This window comes from Crinia signifera, chromosome 1, assembly GCF_055691185.1.
Source record: "Crinia signifera chromosome 1, ASM5569118v1, whole genome shotgun sequence".
Taxonomy (NCBI): domain Eukaryota; kingdom Metazoa; phylum Chordata; class Amphibia; order Anura; family Myobatrachidae; genus Crinia; species Crinia signifera.
The window spans coordinates 136373557-136397184 of NC_139217.1; the positions used below are offsets into that span (position 1 = coordinate 136373557).

General features: G+C 42.9%; 1 protein-coding gene across 3 annotated transcripts in view; it reads right to left on the reverse strand.

The window, feature by feature from the left end:
* Positions 1-3128: 3128 nt before the first annotated feature.
* LOC146060543 (UPF0462 protein C4orf33 homolog) overlaps positions 3129-23628 on the reverse strand; it is a 79825-nt gene continuing 59325 nt past the window's right edge. For all 3 annotated transcript variants that reach the window (XM_083173860.1, XM_083173879.1, XM_083173869.1), the window contains exons 6-7: positions 6554-6759; positions 3129-3648 (exon numbers count right to left, since the gene is read on the reverse strand). In XM_083173860.1, the coding sequence (XP_083029986.1) occupies positions 3552-3648; positions 6554-6759 (303 nt within the window). In that variant the 3' untranslated portion in view covers positions 3129-3551. The remainder of the gene's footprint in view (positions 3649-6553; positions 6760-23628) is intronic.

Below are 23628 nucleotides of genomic sequence, written 5' to 3' on the forward strand. Positions count from 1 at the left end.
CACAGAACGCACGCTGGGATCAATGAGTCTGTGGGCACCTTTACACTCCACAAGCCCTTCTGCTGCACCACTCTGCCCTTGTTACCCCTTCCGCTGCAATACTCTGCAAATTCAGGACACATTATAGGGGCTGGGCTCCCCTCTTTATCCTCCCTGCCCCGCTGTTTAATAAAAGAACTCAGCAAACATAGGGGGTGGGCTCCCCTTCTTCTGCTGGCCCGATTGTAATTAGGTGAATATGAGTGTATACCTGTCTGCCCTGCTGCTGCCAAGGGGGAAATGGGGGTAACTTAACCACAACCATAATGGGGTTAGTACAGCAGTGATACCCCCACAAGTCTGTGCAAGGAGTATCTACTATGGGGGTATTAGACATAGAACCCTCTGGGCAAGGAGCATGTGATCCCCAATGGCAACGAGCATGATTTTCCCATAGCAACGAGCATGAAACCCCTGGCAACAAGCATTTAGGTAAGCCGCATTTGTGTGTCATAATATATACTAGGCATTACGGTGTGTGGCATAATGTGTAATGGGCATGATGGTGTGTGGTATAATATGTAATAAGCATTACGGTGTGTGGCATAAGGTGTAATTGGCATTAGAGTGTGTGGTATTATATGTAATGGGCATCACCGTGTGTGGTATTATATATAATGGGCATTACAGTGTGTGGCATAATGTGTTTGGTATAACGTGTAATGGACATTACGGCGTGTGGTGTAATCGGGGGGGGGGGCGCAAAACATGCCCTTGCTCTGGGCGCCGTGGCACCTAGCTACACCACTGGTTACAGTATCAATTGACATGATGCATATGGACATGTGCAGTCATCATGGCAGTGCCTACACACGCCTGTGTACAAATTTTTGCACCTACAGTACATTCACACATTAATTTCCTAAGGATCGCAGGTGCGACTAGACGCATGTGCTTGTGAATGTACGCTAGTCCTGTCATATGAATCACACTCATTAATAGTTAATGACTGTATTTCAGGGGGTTTAACCCCTTAATTTGATTACACTTAAACACAGTGATAATAGATAGACACTGATATAGGTGTCTGTTATCTGGAGTCCTGCCACTACCGAAACAGTTCTGGAATATATAAATCCCCTCTGGAATGCTCTGGGTCATATAATGCTGTCACTGGGATGCTTAATGTGCTTTTATTGTCACTATTGCACACAGTGGGGTAGATTTATTAAGCTCGGTGAAGTGATAAAGTGTCTGGTTTTTATCACCGGCCAATCAGCTCCTACCTGTGAACTTACAGGCTTGGTTTGAAAAATGGCAGATAGGAGTTGATTGGCCGGTGATAAAAACCAGACACTTTATCACTTTACCAAGCTTAATAAATCTACCCCAGTGTTCTGTATGGCTTCCACTTAAATGTTCAATGTACTGCATGGCCATTACTGGGATGATTACTGTACTGTATGGCGATCAATGGGTTGCTCAATGTATAATGTGCCTATCACTGATTGCTTAACGTACAATGGGCCTCATTTAGACCTTTTCGCACAGCAGCAGATTATCAATGTACTGCACATGCATATGGGCCACAATGCGCAGACGCGGTGCCCGGATGCAATTTTTCTGTTTGCTGCCCATACACATGGCGATGGACCGGGAGTGGGAATGTGGGGGTGGGAACTGTTTCATGGGAGTGCCAGGAAAAACACAGGTGCGCCAAAGCCTGTTAGGGGACATACTTGCCTACCCTCCCAGGAAGGTGGACAAGTCTCACGCAAGCGGGCAGAGTATCATATGTGGGAAGCATAGCACAGGACACTAAAGGTGGGGCCCGGCGAGCGTGCTTTTACCTTTTCTATCTGCTGCAGTGAGGAGGTGCCGGCCTCCACAGTCAGATGTGTTTGGCATCCTACCCCTGCTGCTGCAATCTTACTGTATATCACCCTACTCCACAATCACAGTGACAGCAGTGTTTGGGGAGGGGGGCAGCAAGGGGGTAGCATGCTCCCGTAACATGCAGAGCGGAGGATGGTAGCAGTGGGAGCCCAAGCATCTCCTGTCCTTGCAGTGCCTGCTTTGCCTCTTCTTCCTCTGGCTCACACAAAGGGCTGGGAAACATACAGAGGAGGGAGGGGGCAGAGTGGGGGACATACAGTGAAGGAGGGTCAGGCTGGGGGACATACAGTGAATGGAGGCAGTGATGGTCATTCAGAGAAGGGGGAGCAGGGGCAGGCTGGGGGACATACAGTGAATGGGGGCAGAGTGAGGTACATAGTGAATGGGGGTCATACAGTGAATGGGAGTCATACAGTGAAGGAGGGTCAGGCTTGGGGACATACAATGAATGGAGGCACTGATGGACATTAAGAGAAGGGGGGCAGGCTGGGAGACAGAGTGAATGGGTGCAGAGTGGGGAACATACAGTGAATGGGAGACATACAGTGAAGGATGGGCAGGCTGGGGGAAATACAGTGAATGGGGGCAGAGTGGGGGACCATTCTGATGTGATTAATGATTCAAAGAATGTCAGGCCGAATGGTTGGCCCCCACACATTTACACTTCACCAAATCTGGCCCTCGTCGCAAAAAGTTTGGACACCCCTGACCTAGGCTATGTGGCGGCTGCAATGACTAGTGACCAGTGTAAAAATCAATCATTGTTGAGCCTGTTTTGGAAAGGCTCATTCAATGGGTTTTGGACATTTTCGCTTGGGTGCAAATGGATGTGCAGCTGTACACATGCATTTAGCAACATGCGGGGCCACGCACCGATGATGTGTACAGAGCAATGTAGGGGCATTTTCAAAGGGATCTAGTGAGATCGTTAAGAAAATGCCATATTAGGCTATGTTTGTGTTGCGCACTACTACCTACATGGAAGCCAATCCGCCCCTGGGAGAGGGGCTGCTCTTTTGAACATATGCAGAGGCCTGCACATATGTAATGATGCCCAATAGAATCTGCACAACATGTAGGAGCAGTACTTTACTATTGAACTGATTTGCTTAGCTCTGTGATTAGTAAATTATTCCTAGATTCTATTTATGTTTTGTCTACCTTTGGTAAAGATTTTCTGTGTACCACCAGGGATTTTAGAGACTTTTTTTCACTTTGAATCAATACTTTGTAAAAACAGTAACACACAAGGCTGAAGAACAAATGCACTTTACTTAAGTTCATAACTGAGGAACTACATTTTTGACAGGAGTGCTGTTCTCAATAGCAGGGGGAAAAGTGCGAACACATATTAAACAATTTACAATTATTCTAGTTCTTGCTTGCTGGGAGGATTTCTATCTCCACGGAATCCTCATAATACATTTTTACTTACAGACATACTATAAAAAGGCAAGTAAAACAACTAATATTTAAGACAATTACATTTTTTTTTAAATCCAACATAGAAATATAATACTGAGCCAGAGTCAAAAGCTCATTTTATTAATATGCATAATTATATCATTTTCAGTAATGAGAGAAAATAATAGACTTGCTAAGTACTAAACGCCAGTAGGGATTCATTTTTTTTACTTTTTATTTATTTGTTTTTACAGAGATGATACAAGAAACTTTTATGGAGCAGATTCCCAGAGGCTAGATGAGGGCTGTTCCCATTCTTCTCCCATAATCCATTTCAGGTCAAATGTTTTGAAATATTCTAGGCGATGACTACAAATTTAAGCAAACTGAGGTTAAAATATGAGAGCCTCATAACATTCTGTTTATATCACTTAATCTGTTTGTAACAAAAGTAATTTAGAGCTTAATTATTACTGCTGTTATCTTTGTTAAACATTGCTTTACAGAAAATATATATATATAGGGCCAGATGCACTAAGCTTCAAAAGTGATAAACAGCCAGCCAATCAGCTCCTACCTGCCATGTCACAGACTGTGGGGGAGATTCTCTAAGCTAACAATGCGGTAAAAACCCAGTTATCTGGGTTTTTACCGCATTTTGGGTTACCGCGGCGGGGGGGCATCGCCAGAAAAATCTGGCGATGCCCCATAGAAGCCAATGGGCTTCTACCGCATCCCACAGCCGCGCAACGACCCCCCGTCGCCTCGCGCGGACCCCCGCCCCCCCCCGCATCGCCCCCTCACCTGTGTCCGGGCAGCACAGAGCTGTGCTGCCTGGACCTGTGACCTCCTCCCTGCACTGATCCTCTTCCGGGTGCAGGGAGGAGGAGAGCACGGCGCAGCAGCAGCAGCATCGGGTGTGGGAGGGAGGGGGAGCCACCGGGACCTGCTGGGACCCGGCGACTCTCACCGCAAAGGACAGCTCTTAACGCAAGAGCTGTCCTTTGCTATAATTATCGCATATGTTAGAACATATGCGATAATTATAATTGCGATGGGCGGCGAAGGGGGGCGGAGATTTTTAGAGAATCTCCCCCTTAGTTTGAAAAATGTCATGCAGGAGCTGATTGGTTGGTTATCACTCTCCATTTTATCACTTTTGAAACTTAATGCATTTGGCCCTTATTCTGTTATATTTCCAGTAGAATGTGCAATCTACATTCGTTTCCATATCAAAGAAACAAACTCACAAAAGGGCCAGATTCAGATCTGATCGCTGGCTGCAAATGTTCGGAGTCCAGAGATCAGGTTCTGCCCTATACCGCCCCGCATGAGTGAAATCCCACCCCAGAGGGGGAACTTAATTCCATTATCTAATGAATCCCCCGCCCCCCTTTGTGCAGCGCCACGTAAGCTGAAACTTACTTGGCGCTGCATTGGCTGTGGAGAGATCGAGACCGCTGATGACATCAGCATCCCTGGCTACCAACGGCCGGAAGCCACCTGTGTTTTCTGGGGCATTACCAGAAAACGCCGGAGTCTTGCCCCCAAATGCCCAGTGCCTGTCAATCAACTTGCAATTGGCCAGCGATGGCTGTGTTTTGCAAGGATTGACCATTGTATACCATGCAAATGTGCAGTCATTAATAATCGCTCTGGCTGTGACTTCGCAGGCCAACAATTCCATCTCAATCAGGCCCTAAGGGTCATCTAATAAGAAGCAAATTAAGTTAGCAGTATGGTTTAGGGATTGGAAGGAAACTGGAGAACCTCGGAGGATATCCACTCAGTAGTTAAAGTTGTAATCAAACTCTGGTCTTGACGGCTCCAGAGTAGCAATGCTATATGTTGTGCCCATGTGCTACCAATAGGCCATAAGCCATGATAATCACAGACTGTTGTTCCACCTTGTGACAAGCCACAGTCACATGGGCCCTTATTTTGGTTCATTCTTTCTGACAAAATCCTTCTTAGATGGACAAAACCATGTGCACTGCAGGGGGGGCAGATGTAACATGTGCAGAGAGAATTAGATTTGGGTGAGTAATTTTGTTTCTGTGCAGGGAAAATACTGACTGCTTTATTTTTACACTGCAATATAGATCTCACTTTGAAGTAAAACCCCACCCAAATCTAATTTTCTCTGCACATGTTACATCTGCCCCACCTGCAGTGCACATGGTTTTGCCCATCTAAGAAGGATTTTGTCAGAAAGAATGAACCAAAATAAGGCCCATGGTGACTTCATTTCATCACTCAGCTTTCCTTGGTCATAACATGTTCCATAAATACAAAAGTTGAACTCTGAAACAAATGCAACATTTTTAAAGAGGGTATCCATGCAGGCTCTATTACCCTTGTACCATCAATTTGACAGGCAGAGACCTTTGCGGGGATGGCTGGCCGGTGTTTCTGAAAATGACTGTGAAAAGAACTGCGTCTCGAAGCTCAAATTTTTGTGTAATTGTAACATGTTGTCATCGCAAAATATATTGCTTTAAAATTGGGTCAATTGCTTTAAAAACCCTGCAGTATCAATATCCGTCATTACACCACATGGGATTTTTGCAATGGAGATCACACAAACAAATCCCAATTACTACAGAATCAAGCTTGCCTTGAGCACCAAAGAGCAAAGCATCTATTCCTCGCACTGACAGGGGTGACTCCCAACTACCCACCCCCGCGAGACACTTCTGACTTCGGATGTGACTCTCCTGTAAAAAATGGGACAGCTGGGAGGTATGCATTCCTGTGTGTGTGTGTGGCCCAATTTGAATGTGCTCATGTTGAGAGACTGCACCACTCTGTATATGAGGTCTGCTTATGACATGTACACTATTATGGTGGTTGTACTATAGTGCACACATAAATAAACAATGTTCTAGGGAGCAACCACAAAGATATCACATTTGATTCTTAAGATCATGTTAGGGGTTTAATGTTGAATACATTAGGGAGATGACGTATTGCTAAAGCCATAAAATGCTATTCTTCTAATAATGGAAGTCTATGACATTGATTATTCTGATTATATATTCTGTGGCACACAAATGGCTTTTAGAGACAACTTTAATCAACAAAGCAATCTACAGTATGTATCACATAGCTTTTCCAGATGTTTACACTACATGAGCTGTTCTAGATATACACAAAAACATCTGAGAAAATTATAACGTCAACTCCGAGTCCTAATACAAATGTATTTGTTTAAGTAGTAAAGACATTAATAACACTTATTTGCTTAATAAATACATAAGTTATACAGACTTACAAATCGGGGCCTTGTCCTTGGCTTATTTCCTGTGGAGGAATGGGATACAAGGACTCGTATACTCTTCCAGTACCAGAGCCATGTATAGCATAGGAATTCATCATGTTAACACCAGGTGGGAAATAAGACCATGGGATGAGAGCACTGCCATGCCATTTCCCCCAATAAGAAGTGGTATCTGCTACAAACACCAGTGGTAGCTCTGTCTAATAAAGAACATCACAACCATTAGTACAATAATTGTATCTAATATTTATAAACTGCGGTAAAATGTGCTTATAACATGATTCCGGCTGTAACAGGTTACTTTGAAATCTCAAAGCTTTAGGTTTCTGGCTCTGAAATCACTAAACAACGACTCTAGAGAGTAATGACGCATTGTTAATATACTCTGAATTATGAATATGTTAATTTCACAGAAGTCACTAACAGTGGCTGCCAGCATTCATTCTCAGAAAACAGCATAATAACATTCTCTTACCTGACATTCAGATAATAACAATGCGGAGCAAACTGTGAGCAGTCTGTTGGGAAAGTTATTCTTACAAATAATTATTTTTCACCGAAATTGGCTGTTGCAAAGACTCATAAGATAAAGGGCGAAAGGTAATAGGGTGCGATTTTTTTAGACATTTTTGTTGACAAACGTCCGAATTTGCACGTTTTCCGAAAATCCCACATTTGATAGGGTGCGAATTGTGGTAAAAATCGCACATTTCGACCTGGCAATTTTTGGTCACATTTCAATTCAATTATGCATGGTTCTGTCTTAAAAAATGTGTAAAAGTTAAAAATGGTGTGGGGTCCCCCCTCCTGAGCATAACCAGCCCCGGGCTCATTGAGCCAGACCTGGTTCCAAAAATATAGGAGGCAAAAAGCATAGGGGTCCCTTGTATTCCTGAAACCAGCCTCGGAATCTTGGGCCGGTCCTGTCCCTGGCATGTCGGTATTGGTCGCGTAAAAATTTTATTTCAAAAATAGCTTTTTACAGTCAGACTACAAGTCCCACCAGGGACCTTTTGTTCCCTCATATTTTTGAAACCAGGTCTGGCCCAATGAGCTGGTTATGTCCAGGAGGGGCAATTTTTTCGCACATGTCTAAAAAATTGCCCATTATCAGTACTAAAAATTGCACATGTCCAAAAATCGCACATTTTCCTTACTAAAAACCGCACTTTTTTTACTGAAAAGCACACTAAAGGTGCATACACATAGTACAGTTTTTTTTACCAACTTTTTTGACCAATTTCTCTCTTCCATTTTGGCCAAATGATCGAAATAGATCAAAATCTCTTTCAGTGCATTTGTGACGAATGACGAATAATAATGTGCATACCCACCAGTTGTTCATCAAGATTGTTCGTCAACTGTGCATGCAGCTCAATTTGGATATCTCTTAAAAAAGAGTCTATAAACTGTAGCTAGATCTTTCGTCTTTCGTTCGTCGTCAACATCTTTTGTCCAGGACACTGGGTTCAAGGGAAATGTCTTTCAACGAAATTGGTCCAAAAAATTTTACAGTGTGTATGCACCTCGCATGTGAATTCCAATTTTGTCTAAAAAAAATTACACCCTATTACATTTGCACGTTTTTTTTTTAAAATATGTGATTTTTTTACATGCAATTTTGTGCGATTTTAAAACATGACTAAAAATCACATCCTATTACATCTCGCCAAAATTCTTCAAAGTTGTGATTGATAATTACCATTGTGGGAAATAAAAGATGGTTTTGTTTACAGTAAAGGAAATGTACAGACCATTTAGGATAAACACATCTTATCTGCACTCACTACACTTTTGCATGTTTGATACACAATACAGTTGAGATGTAGGGAAGCAAAGGAGTTGTCCACGTACTATCATGGGAGGATAAGCGATTATGAGTGTGAAGAGATGCTAGTATAGCTGGTAGCTAAGCAAGAGAGGTCTGTAACTGAAGTGCGAGAGAAGAGAGCTGTGAGACCTGGATGGAAAGAGGGCCCTGCTTAACACTAATGTGTTAATGTGTTATATTTATGGATCCTTCCGATTTAGTAGTTTTTGTCTGTTGCCTCCCCTTTTCAGTCGGACGCAGCGTCCGACACCCGGAAGCACAGCTCGCAAGCACCGGGAGCACAGCGGGAGGACACCACATCGGCTTTAAATAGTAAGTAAGCTCACCATTCTTGTTCTTGCTTTTTGCACTTGCACTTTCCGGTACTTGTGTATTATAGCGGCGCCCCCGATGTTGGTCGTGCAATGTTTTTATCGCATTGCATCGCATGCCATACACCCGATGGCATGCGATGCGATGCGACGCGATTTTACACCACTATTCCATTATAAATTGTACAAGCACCCTAATGGGTGGTTTTAAGCACCCTAATGGGTGCTTACAATGTAAAATGCACCCCCCACTATAAACTTGAACCCGAAGCGTGGTGAGCGCAGCGAGCCCCGTGAGGGGACGCGTATACCTGTGAAGTTATGTGCATCCCCTCGCGGGACACGCTGCGCTCGCCACGATTCGGGCTCGGTGGCTCACTGCGCTCGCCACACTATATAAATCAACTCCACGCCAACGTGGATAGAGGGGGTATGAAAAGGTTGTAGGACGCGTACCGCCGCCGCTCGCCACGCTTCGGGTTCACGTTTATAGTGGGGGGTGACGTGGGGGTGCATTCAACATTGTAAGCACCCATTAGGGTGCATTTAACATTGTAAGCACCCATTAGGGTGCTTATACGATTTGTAATCGCATCCCATCGCATTGTATGGCATTGTATGCCATATACAATGTCATACAATTTGAAACTTGTATGCCATTGTACAACATCGCACGATATCGCATCGCATACCATTGTATGCCTTATGGTATGCGATGCGATGGGCGCCGCTATAATACACAAGTACCCACTTTCCTTCCATTGTCCGTCCAGAAGAAAAGGCATGGCCTTGAAATGTTGACAAGCTTATGGACAACCACTATGTATTTTTTTGAATAAGCTACTAAAAAACATTTTAAATTTAAGTCCTGTGAGTGCCGCCTTATTCCGCCTCCCCCAACCAGGGAAGGGGGATCCCCCAGCATATACAGATTTTCTGGAAGGCACCAAGGCATCTACTCATATCATCAGAGTGCCACACAATACAGAGAATATATATATATGGTTATTTTGTACAGATGTAGCAGCATTCATTGTTGTATATGTGTACAGTATGTATATGTAGCAGGACTGATGAAAATATAAAATATACAGATGGAGCCCCTGTCATCTTTGCTCGGCGCCTGCAAGAACCTCCCCTCTGGCGAGCGCTGGCGGTCAGGGACTCTATTGAACTGGTATGCACGTGCGTCTCACGCGCATGTACGTCCCAGTCTTTCGGCAGTGGGGCAGCGGCATCCTGGCCATCTCCAGTTCAGGGAGATGGGCAGGGTTGGGGGGGTTTTGGGGCGGCAAGGGGGATCGTCAGCGGCGGGAGAGGCGGCGGGGGAGTCGGGGGTCGGCGGCGGCGGGGAGCTCCGTTCCCACTGGGCGTGCGAGTGTCTTGTGTGCGGGCGCCCCGTGGCGAGAGCTGGCGGCTAGCGGGGGCTGCTGATAATTTCGCCAGCCCCTGCCTGAATGAGCCCAGCTCCACCTGTATACAGTATATTTCATTAGTCTGATGTGAGTGATCTCAGGTTGTTTTGTTTTTGCACTAGCTCATTTAAACTAGCTTCAGTACACACACCTATGCCGACACAGTAGTTAATCATTCTACGTCAGGTTGTATACTGACAATTCAATTCTATGTCAGAAAGGGTTGTAATCTAACTTGGTAAGAATATACTATAAATGTATATATTATTGCTTTGGTATACAATATAATCTTTAGAAGTATAGTGGGTGTTTGTCATATGAATATAAAGGGTGGGATGTATTAATATAAATCGCCGCCCTTCGCCTGACACCCGCCGCGATGCTGCCGCATATGTTCTAACATATGTGGCTAGCATCGGGTTGCGGTGACGGAGACCCCCGCGATACCTGTGATGTTGTCTGCGGGGGTCTCCGTCACATCCCGGCGGCTGCAAGTGGCCCCTGCGTCTCCTCCTCCCCCCTGCAGCCGGATGTCCTCGCGGCTGTGACACCTGCTGGGGGAGGAGGAGATCAAAGGAGGACGGGAGGGGGGGGGCGCAGACGGCGGATGGGTGGCGATACCCTGCACAGCGGAGACGGGGCGGTTGGCTAATGGTAAATATGAAAATGCGGTAAAACCCCCTTTTACCGCATTTTCCCTTTAGTACATCCCGCCCAAATGGTGGTAGGACAAGAAGGGAAAATATACATATAAATTCCCTTAAGCTGATTTAGACTATTTTAGTTTCTAATATATGTTTTTCCCAATAGACAAAGGTCACTACTAGTCAAGTGGTTTTCAACCATGTCTTAATCCTGGGACAATACATTCATAGTTGAGGTACATTTATTATAATGTTATAATGTTACAGTCTGAACTTTGCACCTATGAAACAGCGTGCTCAGGTGTTCTATGGACTATATGGACTATATGGCTAGGACTCTTGTCAGTGTTAGAGCAGCCTCATTCTTGGATGAAACACTGACTGCAGAAGTACCAGGAATAATTGAATCCAACTCAGCCTCTTGTCACAGAGGGCGGGGCTCCTGAGTTTGCTGATGTGTATGCTGTATTGGAAATTCTGCTGATGACCGCTGATACTGTAAGTATACTTTTTAATAAATTCATATTTTAATATTAGAATGATTTGTTAAAGTACTTTTCTGGGAATCCACCCATCTGGGTCTCCTCAAATTTAAACCCACTGGTAACAGTATATACTTTTTGAGATATGTTATATATACACATATATTTATCTATATACCGCCACTAATTTACATAATGCTGTACAGAGGGTATGCAGTCAGCATCCCAGCGGTCAGGTTGCCAGTGGTCATTATGCTGACACTGGCATCCTGACTAGTGTTGGGATACCGGCACTGGAATCCCAACATCAATTAGGATCCTGTATATAGGTTGCGCATCCCTGAACAGGATATATGAAACTTTGAGCCCTGACTTTGCTATCTGATATTTCATACACACATTTTATCAATGTATTTATTTATTACAGCCTATAGGTGTGCATGAAACATAAATTAATTTGAAGTTTAGACTTGGGTCCCATCCTCAAAATGTCTTATTATGTATATGCAAAGATACAGTATACAACAAAAATCCTAAGACCAAAGGGGTTCTGGACCCAAGCATTTCACATATGAGTGACTGAACCTGTATATATTATATATACTGCACTCACCTAATAACATTCTAAACTGAATTTCATTTTGTTACAATATATTGCAATCATGTGTCAACCTCACAGTGTTCCCTTTTGGGCAGTCCCTTCATTGTCTCACAAATACTGTACATGGGCTCTGCTCTGTATCATTTGACACCAGGTACCACACAGATTTCATACATAAATTATGCTTTTATCATGGATCGAGGTGTGTGGTTAGCTCATAGGCTTAGAGAGACAAAACCTCCTCTAAACATATATAAATGGCCACCTGGGGACTTAGCTGGAGAATCGGCTTACAATAGAAATTAATGTTGTGGTCACATACCTCAGGTGCAGTACCAAAGGCAGTTAAATGCTGCCCGTTGCTGATTATTACATTTTGTGGGCACATGTTTTGCTGCAGCCCTGAAAACTGATTATGCCAATGTCATGTAGGAACACAAATACATTGTCTTTTGCATGTATACTTGTAGTTTCCGGTAAGGACAGACCGTAGCTCAACAACATGGGCAGCAGTCCATGCACAGAAACCATAAACAGCATTATATTCAACGTACAGTCAAGATAATCCAATATATTAGATGGATCTGAGAAATTCCAATGGTTTATTATACAGTATGTGAGAGGACAAACGCAGAAATGTGAGGACCCCTGTCCATGTAGTTTCCCAGGGACCTGATATCTGTAACCTTAAAGAGCACTACACTGTACATATTGCAGCTGATACACTACACGCAAATGCCTATCTATATATTATTCCCGCAATAGCTACTGCATAGCTTACATGCTGACAAGATGCATTTTACATTAGTCTATAACTTATTGGTAAATCAATGTCGCTATTGCTTCTCTAAGTTCCTTTAATGGCTGTGCTGCACCTGGGAAAACTAAGTATATTTTGAGGTTCTGTCATGCTGCCATCAAATATATCCCCATGTCAAGGAAAATATAAGCTATCTGTCCCCTGGTTGCTCTTTAAAGACTCCTCAATGTCTGTTCTGCATATAGTATGTCTGGCAGTTTTCCTACACTTGTCAGTCACACGCTGTTATGGAGTTTTGCCGAACTCCCACATCCGGACTGTACTCGGAGAGCTCCTGCTATTTCTCCAACTGTTTTGTTGCTAGAAAATGCAGCTCATGCGGGGTCCAGTACAACAAATGCAGCATCTGTTCTCTCTTAATATGTGTCATTTATTGTGCTTAAAAAAACTATATTTTTGGAGAAATCATGAAAATGTTCTAATATTAATATTATCAATTAAAAGAACCCCTAAATTTAGGCATCACCAGTGCCTGATTAACCAATAGGCTGATTAGGCTACAGCCTATGGCGCCGGTACTGGGAGGGTAAAGTTGTTAAGGTAACTGCCGGATGGCTGTGCCAATGTAACTTACTGATGAAACCATTACTTTATGTACATTGTGCTACAGTGCCAGCTGGGCAGCATAAGGCCAAAGCCTCCTTCCCATGCCACATGCGTTAGACCATGCATATCCAAACTGTGGCCCTCCAGCTGTTGTGAAACTACAAGTCCCATTATGCTTTGCCACATTTTTGCTATAAGGGAATGCTAAAACTATAGCAAGGCATGCTGGAATGTGTAGTTTCACAACAGCCGGAGGGCCACAGTTTGGACATGCCTGCATTAGACCATACATGCCAGTCATATGCCCTTTGTTACATGCACATAGGCAGTATGAATGGTGAGACTCTGAGCACCCACACACATGTGTTTAGCAGCATTACATGGGAAGCTACATGTATATTAGCCTAGGGCATCTGAAACCTTAATCAGACCCTGGGTATCACCATTGGCCTCTGTGTATGGGGGGGTACAGACTAACATAACAAGTCTTAGCCCAGATACATATCTAAAATTGTGGCTGATAATCGACCGATGTGCTTTAAATATCATAATTCTAACTTGAAAAAACTGATTTGAAACCACCTGCATGCTTTTTGCTACCGGTAAAGAAAACTATCCCCGCTATAGCCATCACAGTTAAGTATATCATGGAAATATCATTTCACATCGCACAGCATTAACAGCAGCATTTGCTTTTATAAATGTCCCCCATAATAATCTCTCGCTGTGCAGCCAAAAAAGTATCAACCGAGTTCCCATTGTTTTTCCCCACAAGTGCCTAAAATAGAATACACACCTGCAAAAAGTCACATAAAGGAAAGTGACATTGATTGCTTAAAGTCATTCCGAGCAGGACGCCTGCTTCTCTTCCTCAAGCTATAATATCAATGAGACACCAGGGATGAATTCAATGGTTCTGATAGGGAAATCTAATTCCACTGATCTAATCCTTTAACACTGCAATCAATCCTGAGGTTTGGTGGCCCTTATGTATTGAAGGATGAAGACAGTTTCAAATGAAAGTTTATTCATATTTTAATATCAAAGAAGACTCCCGTGATGGCTGCAATATGTCATCACGCTTTCAATATAAACCTCATCACTGCATAAAATCTCTGACATAAAAAATAGATGTTAAGAAGACAGGCTGGCATGGAAGGCAAGCGCACCAATCTCCGCATGTTCATTCTCAACTTCAATTTCTGCTTTTCAGGGCAAAAATGACTAATTCATGCATACAATTGGATCTAAAAATCAGAGCGAGTGGAAGGATTCCCTATTGTTGCCTAGTAACATCTAGTGGAACTATGAGCTGGTAAAAAGTTTTTATGCCGATTAGATTTCAGAAGTAGCTTCAGGAATTCTTGTGATATTGTCAGACAGTTTGTATAAGGTAACTTTCTAAGTGTTTGTCCTTGGCTGCCGCAGACGGTACATAGAGTAAACACGGGGGAATTTGATGACTTCCTCAATTTTCCTGGAATGGGTGCATCATATATGTATAATAGGAAGTCAAATACAATAGTACAATACCTACAAAATGTGCAAATGTCTTATTCTCTTTTTATTCATCAGCCTTCTCATACATTTTAATATTAATTAGAATGCATCTGAATTAGCTTTGTATGCATGAAAAATATATATCAGTTTGGAATGCATTATGTGGTTTTGTGCGCAGTGGGAAGGGTAAATAGTTTGTTAGGAAAAGCTATATACATCCTGGTTGGCTGTGTTTCTGAGTGACAGTTTATACAACAAACCATAATTGTGTAGCTCTGTCGAGGGGCTGGCCTAGGACGAGAAGTCCAAGATGCACTACATCTCAAAGTGCACATTGTTCGCAGCCAACGAGGCCAACAATGCAATGCCAGTAAGTTGCCTTATAACAGCTGTGAAGGAGAATTTTAATGCTGCAGAATAGCTGTGTCTGAGATATTGCAGATACTGAGACATGCTGTATTTGCCTACTTTTGAAAAATAATTCCAGGGAGAGTGTGAAAGCAACAACTATGAGTGCGTCCTTAAAGTGGATGTGTACTGCTGCGTCTGAGTGCTGTTGCTTAGGCTTAGATTGGCCCACAGGAGTACAGGGGAAATCCATTGGGCCTCACTGCCTGTAGGCCAACATCCTTCTGTAGGATTTAGGTTCCAGACTGCACACTTAAGGTGTTCCTAAGTTACATTACATTCATCCACACTTTAGTTCTTTGCAAAAATTTAAACCTGAAAAGGGGCAAAGCTAAGGGATGGGTGGAGGCAGGGCCGGATTAACAATGGGCCTGATGGAGCTACAGCTCCAGGCCCACACTACAAATAGGCCTATTTTGTAGCTGAGGGCCAGGGCTTTCCAACGAGCCCAGCCCCGCGATGCTAGCCCCCTGGGAACCGGAGATACCGCCAGGCAAACCTGGAATCAAATCGCTGGGCCTTCAATCTGATACCTGGTCCATATGGGTTCATTGGTTCTAGAGATATTGCAGGTAAACCAATTTTTTTTTTTCATTTCTGAAATGTAATTTCATGGCTGTTCATGTTGTTTCACGGGACCAAAATCATTTGAAGCCTACATGTAAATGGATCAGTTGGTTCCAAAGATATAGCTGGTTGTTTAAAGGGGGGCGGGGGTGGTTTTCTCTCCCCCTCACACCAGAAAATGCAGGGACTAGGCTGGAGTAAAAGGGGCCAGTCTGGGAATGTCCCTGCATGATCCTGGGACCATATTCCCGGGTAAATCCCTGAATTTTCTGGTGTGAAAGGGGTATTATTTTAAATAGCCATGTCATGCGGTGCTCTGAATACAGCCGGGCAGCCCCCTGCTCTCTGCCCGGCTGTCAATGGCTGTCATTTCTGCCCGGCAGCAGCTGTCCCCCAGTTACCGCGAGCATGTATTCCCCCTTGGCAATGAGCATGTAATCCCACATGGCAACGAGCATGGAACCCCTGGCAATGTACATGTAGGTAAGCAACACTTATGTAGCATAATTTTTAATAGGCATTATGGTGTTTGGCATAATATGTAATGGAGATTATGGTGTGAGGCTTAACATGTAATGGGCATTATGGGGTAAATTTTTAATGCGCGCCTTTGGCGCGCAATGCCCCTATTTGTGAAGCGTATTGTGCATTATTGCTCAATCTGTTTGGTATAGTGCAGGCATGTCCAAACTATGGCCCTTCAGCTGTTGTAAAACTACAAGTCTCATCATTGCCACAGTTTTGCTATTAGGGAATGCTAAAACTATGTCAAGGCATGCTGGGACGTGTAGTTTCACAACAGCTGGAGGGCCACTGTTTGGACATGCCTGGTATAGTGTGTATTTTGGCTCAATCCATGTGGCAAAATGTGAATTTTGCCTTAATCTGTGGGGCATAGTGTGAATTTTGGCTCATGCCATGTGGTATAATGTGTAAGAGGCAAGTACAGTATATGGGGGTTACTATTGTGTTGCATGATTTGTATAAGGGATATATGGTGTGGTAAACTTAGGTGACGACATAAAAGGTGCTGAAATGTTGTCTACCAAGTTTTGGCTTTCAGTATTTTTTTTATGACTGGAGTGCCACCTCATCCCGCAAGTATCTTAGGACATCGGCATCCTGCGGGTGCACCTTTGTAGTGCACCCAGCAATATATCTCCCTGCATTTTTCCTATGCCAGCCCCCTGCCTTTCCAGGCATATATAATTAGTAGAAAGTATTTACACAAATAGAGACACACCCATGAGCAGACCACCCAAACAGAACACTGGTCACGCCACCCACATTATTAGGTCCTGGCCACAACTCCTATTATTGCGCATACTAGGCCCTTGATCATTTTCAGCTCCAGGCCCATTTAGGCCTTAATCTGGCTCTGGGTGGAGGGCATGTCCTATCCCCATGACCCCTGTTGTCATCATTTTTGGGGACATACCCAGCTCTTCCTTAGATGTTGGGAAGGCCTAAACATGTACAGCATATTAGTGTACAGTACCAGGTCCCCTTGCATGCTTCGGGCACGGTGCCTCCCTGCTCTCAGCAAACTATTATAGTCTCCCTCTATGCCCACTGGGATGGTAAAGTATGAACAAGCCGGTTTTTATAAAAAATAAATCATGGCAAGCTCATGTTGACCGTTTTCCATGACGAGCTTTTGCTTGCGTCAACGTTTTCACCATGTTGACCTAAAACATGACAACCTTTTTTCGTGTGTCAACCTTCTACCTGTCGACCAATAGTGGTAAACCTATTGACTGTCGACCTAGACACTGTCCACCTAATAACAGCATACCACCAGCATTTGTGTCCGCATAAAACTGTGATGCGATCGCAGTATTAGAGAAACATCATGACCATCGGGAAACTATACTGCGGATCGCCATAAGCTATCCATAGTGAATGAGGGCCCGAGTTAGACAACAACAAAAAAGAGCATGGAATCCATCTCACCAAATTGGAGCCTAGACTGGTATTGGACCCTAGGCAAGTGTGAATCCCCCCCCCCCCCCCCCCCCCCCAGAAAAAAGGGTATCCTCTTTCCCAAGGACAACTACACCCCTTGGTGGCCCTTGGATGCATTGGTAATATGTAAATAATAATATAAGAGTTGATCATATTGTTTTTTTAAATGCGACCCACAGATACCAGCAAGGAGTGCCCTGTCATAAAAGAACAACTGCAAGTACCAGAATGCAAGAGATTAAGCGCACACTTGCACTTATAGTCCACATTTAAAAAAAAAAAAAATTAAATAAAAGACAGGACAGGGAAACTAAATGGGGATGTCTTTTATTAAATAAAAAGCACCCTCACACTGCCCTTGTTCCCCAATTAAAGAGGTCATGTTCTCTTTGTGTCATGTACCATCTCCGATTCCTACACAAAAAAAATTAACGAGAGGTCACTCCCAGTCTCTCTCCCTAGGAATGTGTGGGGACACGCTGAGTAGCCAATCTGGGCATGAATACCTGATGTCAGGCAGAACCTTACAGATCCATCAGCTATGAGGTAAAGTCCACATAAAACTTGCAAAACCGGGGGTCACGTGAAGGAAAAACCCATCGATATCGCAGCTTATCTCATGAGATTCCATGTCTGATATCACGATTTTTAGGCACGGGAAAAAAGCGATTAAATTGAATGGCCATTCCGTATGCCACAGGGATTTTAGCTGGCAATATTAACTGAATACCCCCATTAGTGTTTGAAGTTTGATAAATTGCACTATTCCAAAATTGGTATACATTGGAAGGCATAGCGCTATGAGGTGATTATGACAAGAACGTAAGGGATATCACCGTTATCTCCTGCATTGAGCATAAACTGATTAAAGAGGCTCGAAAGCTTGATAAATAGGCCCCTGCGCCATTTGGAATTAGCGATTATATAAATCTGTTTATATCACTTATGATAGCCTAATTCAAGCTTACAGTTTTCATTAAACATCAACTGCCTGCATTCTAAATACTGTACGTTACATTTAGCAATTACAGCTATTTTTTCTTAAAATGCTTAATTTCACAATATTTATCTCCACACATCCCAAGGCTATTCATTTTGCATTTCCCTTTAAGTGTTCTTGTATTAGAAGATATCAAACCATTCTCATTTTTCACTTTAGATCTTGAGAGAATATAAAGTGTAAAAGTTCAAATATATATACTGCAGGAGCACTTGAACCATTGCAAGCATCGCTCCTTGCACTTGCCACCTCCAGATTTCTAAGTACAATGTGCCAGTATAAGAGTTATTGTACTTATTTCTCCACCAATCACTCTATAGCAGGTTTTCTTAACCAGTGTGACATTTTAAGTGATATTTCAGCAACTCTGATTATTAGGTTCTTTTTTTTAAAGCAAACAGATGCCAGTTCAATTTCTGCCTGTGATTGCTTGACTGCATGCTAGAAGCTGAATTCATCTTACTGCCAACATTAAACAATCACATCTACACTAATGCTTAGCGTTGGATGTTTGTCAGCATCTGCAATGCATATTGATCAGATATCTGCCCTAACCCTTCTGTCTAATCAAAAAATGAAGTATTAATATTCTTCTGGGCAATGGGAAACATTATTGCCATATATTAAAGGAATACTTTAGTTTGAGACAAGCTCCATTACATATCCTATAATATATTATGCAGAATAAATTACTTCATTATTCAAAACGTGATTTGTCCTGGGGGGAGTAATGGAGAGTTCAGATGCTTAAAACAGGTCCTTGGTGCTATGGAAGGAAATCTAAAGGATGTGTATTGGGCTCGATTGTCAGGTAGCTTTCTGACTAATTTGATTGAAGAAAATTTGTGAAACTAATTTACAAGGGATTTGAGGACTTGGTGGCGTTATTCTAACAAATGGTCCACTATTAGCAAGATATATGCCGCAGACAGCCGCATGAATGATCTAAGAAATTTACTATCCTCGGAAGCAAACAAAATGAGAATAAAGAGCTGATATGTAATACAGCAAGTGCCAGCGGTAGTCAAATGACAGAATGTGATAATGAAAATGACTTTCAGTAATGTTATCAATGCAATTAAAAGGATGACCTTGAGAAATTACCGAGCATACCAACAGTATTACCTTCCCTGCTAGTTTGTTTGCTGAGGATATTCTACAGTGGAACTCCCATGTTCAAACTTCAGCTCCCAAAGATTACATTTAAATTAAATACGTTTTATTATATTACATTTTTATTACGTTTAGGTGGGTTCTCTGAAAAACGTTAGTTTTAAATAAAAAAAAAACACTTATACCCCTTTCACGTCGCAGTTAAAACCCAGGTTATTGCCGAGCTGCTGCCTGGTCCACCTGGGTCGAGGTGCTGTGTCAACCAACCTGGCAATTCGACTTGAGTTATAAGTAGGGTTAAACCCGGGTCGCTTTGTGTATAAACAGTGACCCGGGTTTATTGTGAAACTGGCGGACTGGGATCTTGCACTGTAATGTGAAAGCAGTATCGGCTGTCCAACATCTGCCCAATGCCGCTCAGAAATGGTCAGCTTTTTTCATGATTGAATTAAGTCAAAAACATTTAAAACTTAACCTACATGATTTTATTAAAACAAATCTTTTTTTATTGCAGTGATGACCATTGACAGCTGTACTATCTATGATCCTTTGATGGATTAGTCATTGATGGATTAGTTCTACACATGAGCAGTTTATGTTCCCTTGACATCGGGGCTGCAACCAATGGGCAAAAAAAATGGGAAAAAATACATTTGTTTATCAATATTCCAAACTGATAAGGATGAAAGCAGGCCTATGTGTGGTGAACAGGTACAGATGTAGCCTCGTGGCTACATTGCACAGCAGGTGCACTGCAGGTGGAGGGTCGTGGTTGCACCCGCGGCCCCCTACATTACATTGGCAGGCAGCCCTGTACCCCAGTCACAGGTGCGACCTGGTGCACCGAACACAATGTAGTCACGATGTGCATGGCTACGTCTATGTATACATAGAATCAGAGTTGTACGCTAATGCATCCACAGCTGTGAATGGGTACACAAACACTGTTTAAAATATGAAAATGCCGCAGTCAACTGGATTTGTTTTGATACACCCATTAGTGGCTTTGTGAGCACTAGAGGCTACATATAAACATGCGGGATGTGGTCAATATGCCGGCAGTCGGAATCCCGGCGGTCAAAATACCGACGCCGGAATCCCGACCGCCGCAATGCCGGCACTTTGTCCCTCTATGGGTGTCCACAACACCCATGGAGGGAGAATAAAATAGTGTGCCGAGTGTAGCGAGGCACCGGGCCCGCTGCGTGGCGAGCGCAGGGAGCCTGCAGGGGGGGGGGGGGCGAACCAGGCCCCCCCCCCCTGTCGGCATTGTGGCAGTCGGGATTGCGACATCGATATTTCGACTGCAGGGATTCCAACCGCCGGCATATACCGTAAACAAACATGCAACCTCGGTCAAAGATCAGTCAATTATTTCGCTTCTGAGTAACCTCATGGCTCCAGGACATGAGATGTGGAAGCCACTGTTCCTGTGTATGGGATCTATTGCAATATTGTTTTCAACTGTAAAGGCCTTCTTTACAAATGTACATTCATTATAAGCATTTAGCATCTATTGTCAACTATTAAAATACATGTAAAAAAACTTTAACACAAAATAAAAAAAATCTATGTTCTGTGGTCAGATTCTTTGTTTCAATTAGGAGGTTTAAACAGACACTCATAGAGTACATAGAACAATATTCTGCAGGGAAATCGTGACACTGTAATGAACGCTTACTAATGTAATGTACTGTTCAGGTGATGGGTTTATCTAAGTTTTTCATTAACACTGTTTTTTAACACCTATGTGAACAAGCCTCAACGGGGCCGGAAAATGAATAAACATTCTTGCAAATCAGGTTATTATCAATTAGAGGAATATACTGTATACTGTATTTTTTTTAAATGGCTGGACCACTTAAACTCGTCCAGAAGATATCTAAAAAAGTAGCCATTGTGGGTTCAGCCATAGACATCAGACACTTAGAACTCACCAACGTTTATTTACTGCAAGGTTATAAAAATACTTGAATATTTCTATTCAAGTCTTCTCCACATAAAATAGCTTGCCAGGCTACTTGCTACTTCATGATATAGCATTAAGGCTCCATAGAAGAAGAAAAAAAGTACAGAGCCAGAGAAATGGATGGTTTGCACTCTGATTAGGCAATCTAGTTACGGTGGAATATTTTAATGTCTAGTCAGTGCTTTATATAGAAACTAGAATTTTGGAACTGTCATTTGCCAAGTTGCTAGCTATTGTGCCCAGCATACCAGCGATTTTCCTCTCTCCTGCCATTCCTTGTGCCAGATGCACTAAGCTTCAAAAGTGCTAAAATGTAGAGTGATAAACAGCCAGGCAATCAGTTCCTACCTGCCATGTCACAGACTGTGTTTGAAAGGGTTGGGATCATTTGGTCTATTGCATTATGGTAGAAAGTCATTAGGTCGAATCCATTAGGTCGACATGCTAAAAGGTCGACATGACTCTAGGTCGACATGGGAAAAGGTCGACATGATTCTAGGTCGAAAGGTCATTAGTTCGACAGGTCATTAGTTCGACAAGGTCATTAGTTCGACATTGTCTATGTCGACATTCACAAGGTCGACATGGGGTTTTTCACTGTTTTTTTACCTGAATGTCAACACAGTCGACATGGACACAGTTTAAAGTGCACTGCATCCCCTCGCATCGCTCGCTGCGCTCGCTATGCGTCGGGCACGGTGCCTCGCTACGCTCGGCACACTATTTTATTCTCCCACCACGCCCTAGTGGATGGTAGGGCATGAAATACCGCCTGTCGGCACATGTTGGCTCAAAAAACAGTGAAAAACTCCATGTCGACCTTGTGAATGTCGACATAGACAATGTCGAACTAATGACCTTGTCGAACTAATGACCTGTCGAACTAATGACCTTTCGAACTAGAATCATGTCGACCTTTTCCCATGTCGACCTAGAGTCATGTCGACCTTTTAGCATGTCGACCTAATGGATTCGACCTAATGACTGTCGACCATAATGCAGTAGACCAAATGACCGCATCCCGTTTGAAAAATGTCAGACAGGAGCTGATTGGTTGTTTATCACTTTTAATTTGATCACTTTTGAAGCTTAGTGCATCTGGCCCCTTGCCTTCTATTCCGTGCCTCTCTGCATTTGAGGCAATTTACTGGAGGTCTTGATCATAGCATCAAATCAGATTCTGTATATCATTTATCTGGTAGAGTCTAGAAAATGGCTAACATATGACTGGTTGTTTTGAGAAACACCTCCATTTTGTAAACCTGCATTTTACTAAATTACCCATCTGTCACCCCCTTCATGTCTCAGTAGCAATCTCCCCTTTTTCTTTCTCCCATGTTTTTATCTCTTTTATTTTCTTTAATTTGTTTTGCTATTTTTACTTCTTTCTCTCTCTCTCTCTCCCTCTCTCTCTCTCCATACAGTAGGTTTTGTCCATATCTCCCTCTTTTTCCCAATACTTATTTTCTTTGTCTCTATTGTTTTTTTCACCTCACCATATCTATCTCTCAACCTGTCTTTTTCTCTTTGCGCATTTTTATTTTGTCCCCCCTTTTCTCTTTTATTTTCTCTTTAAGTTTAAAGAGGAGATGTATCAAACCTTCTAAAAAGGAGTGGGTAATGCGCATGTACCACAGACATACAATCATACAGTACATCACAGAAGTGAATCCATCCTGCAATGAGCGAGTATAGAACAAGGCAATATGCTGCAAAATGGGGGGAGTTTTACAAGCTGGCCAAAGGTGCCAATTATCCCAGAATGTTGTCCGTCATTGGTTGCTGGGGTAGCTAGGAGTTATCTACTCTACCAGATTGGTCGGGAGGCTCCCGAGAAGAAGAATTATATTTGGCAATTATTTCAGCAATTTACAGTATGGATTTTGGTTTGTTTTGA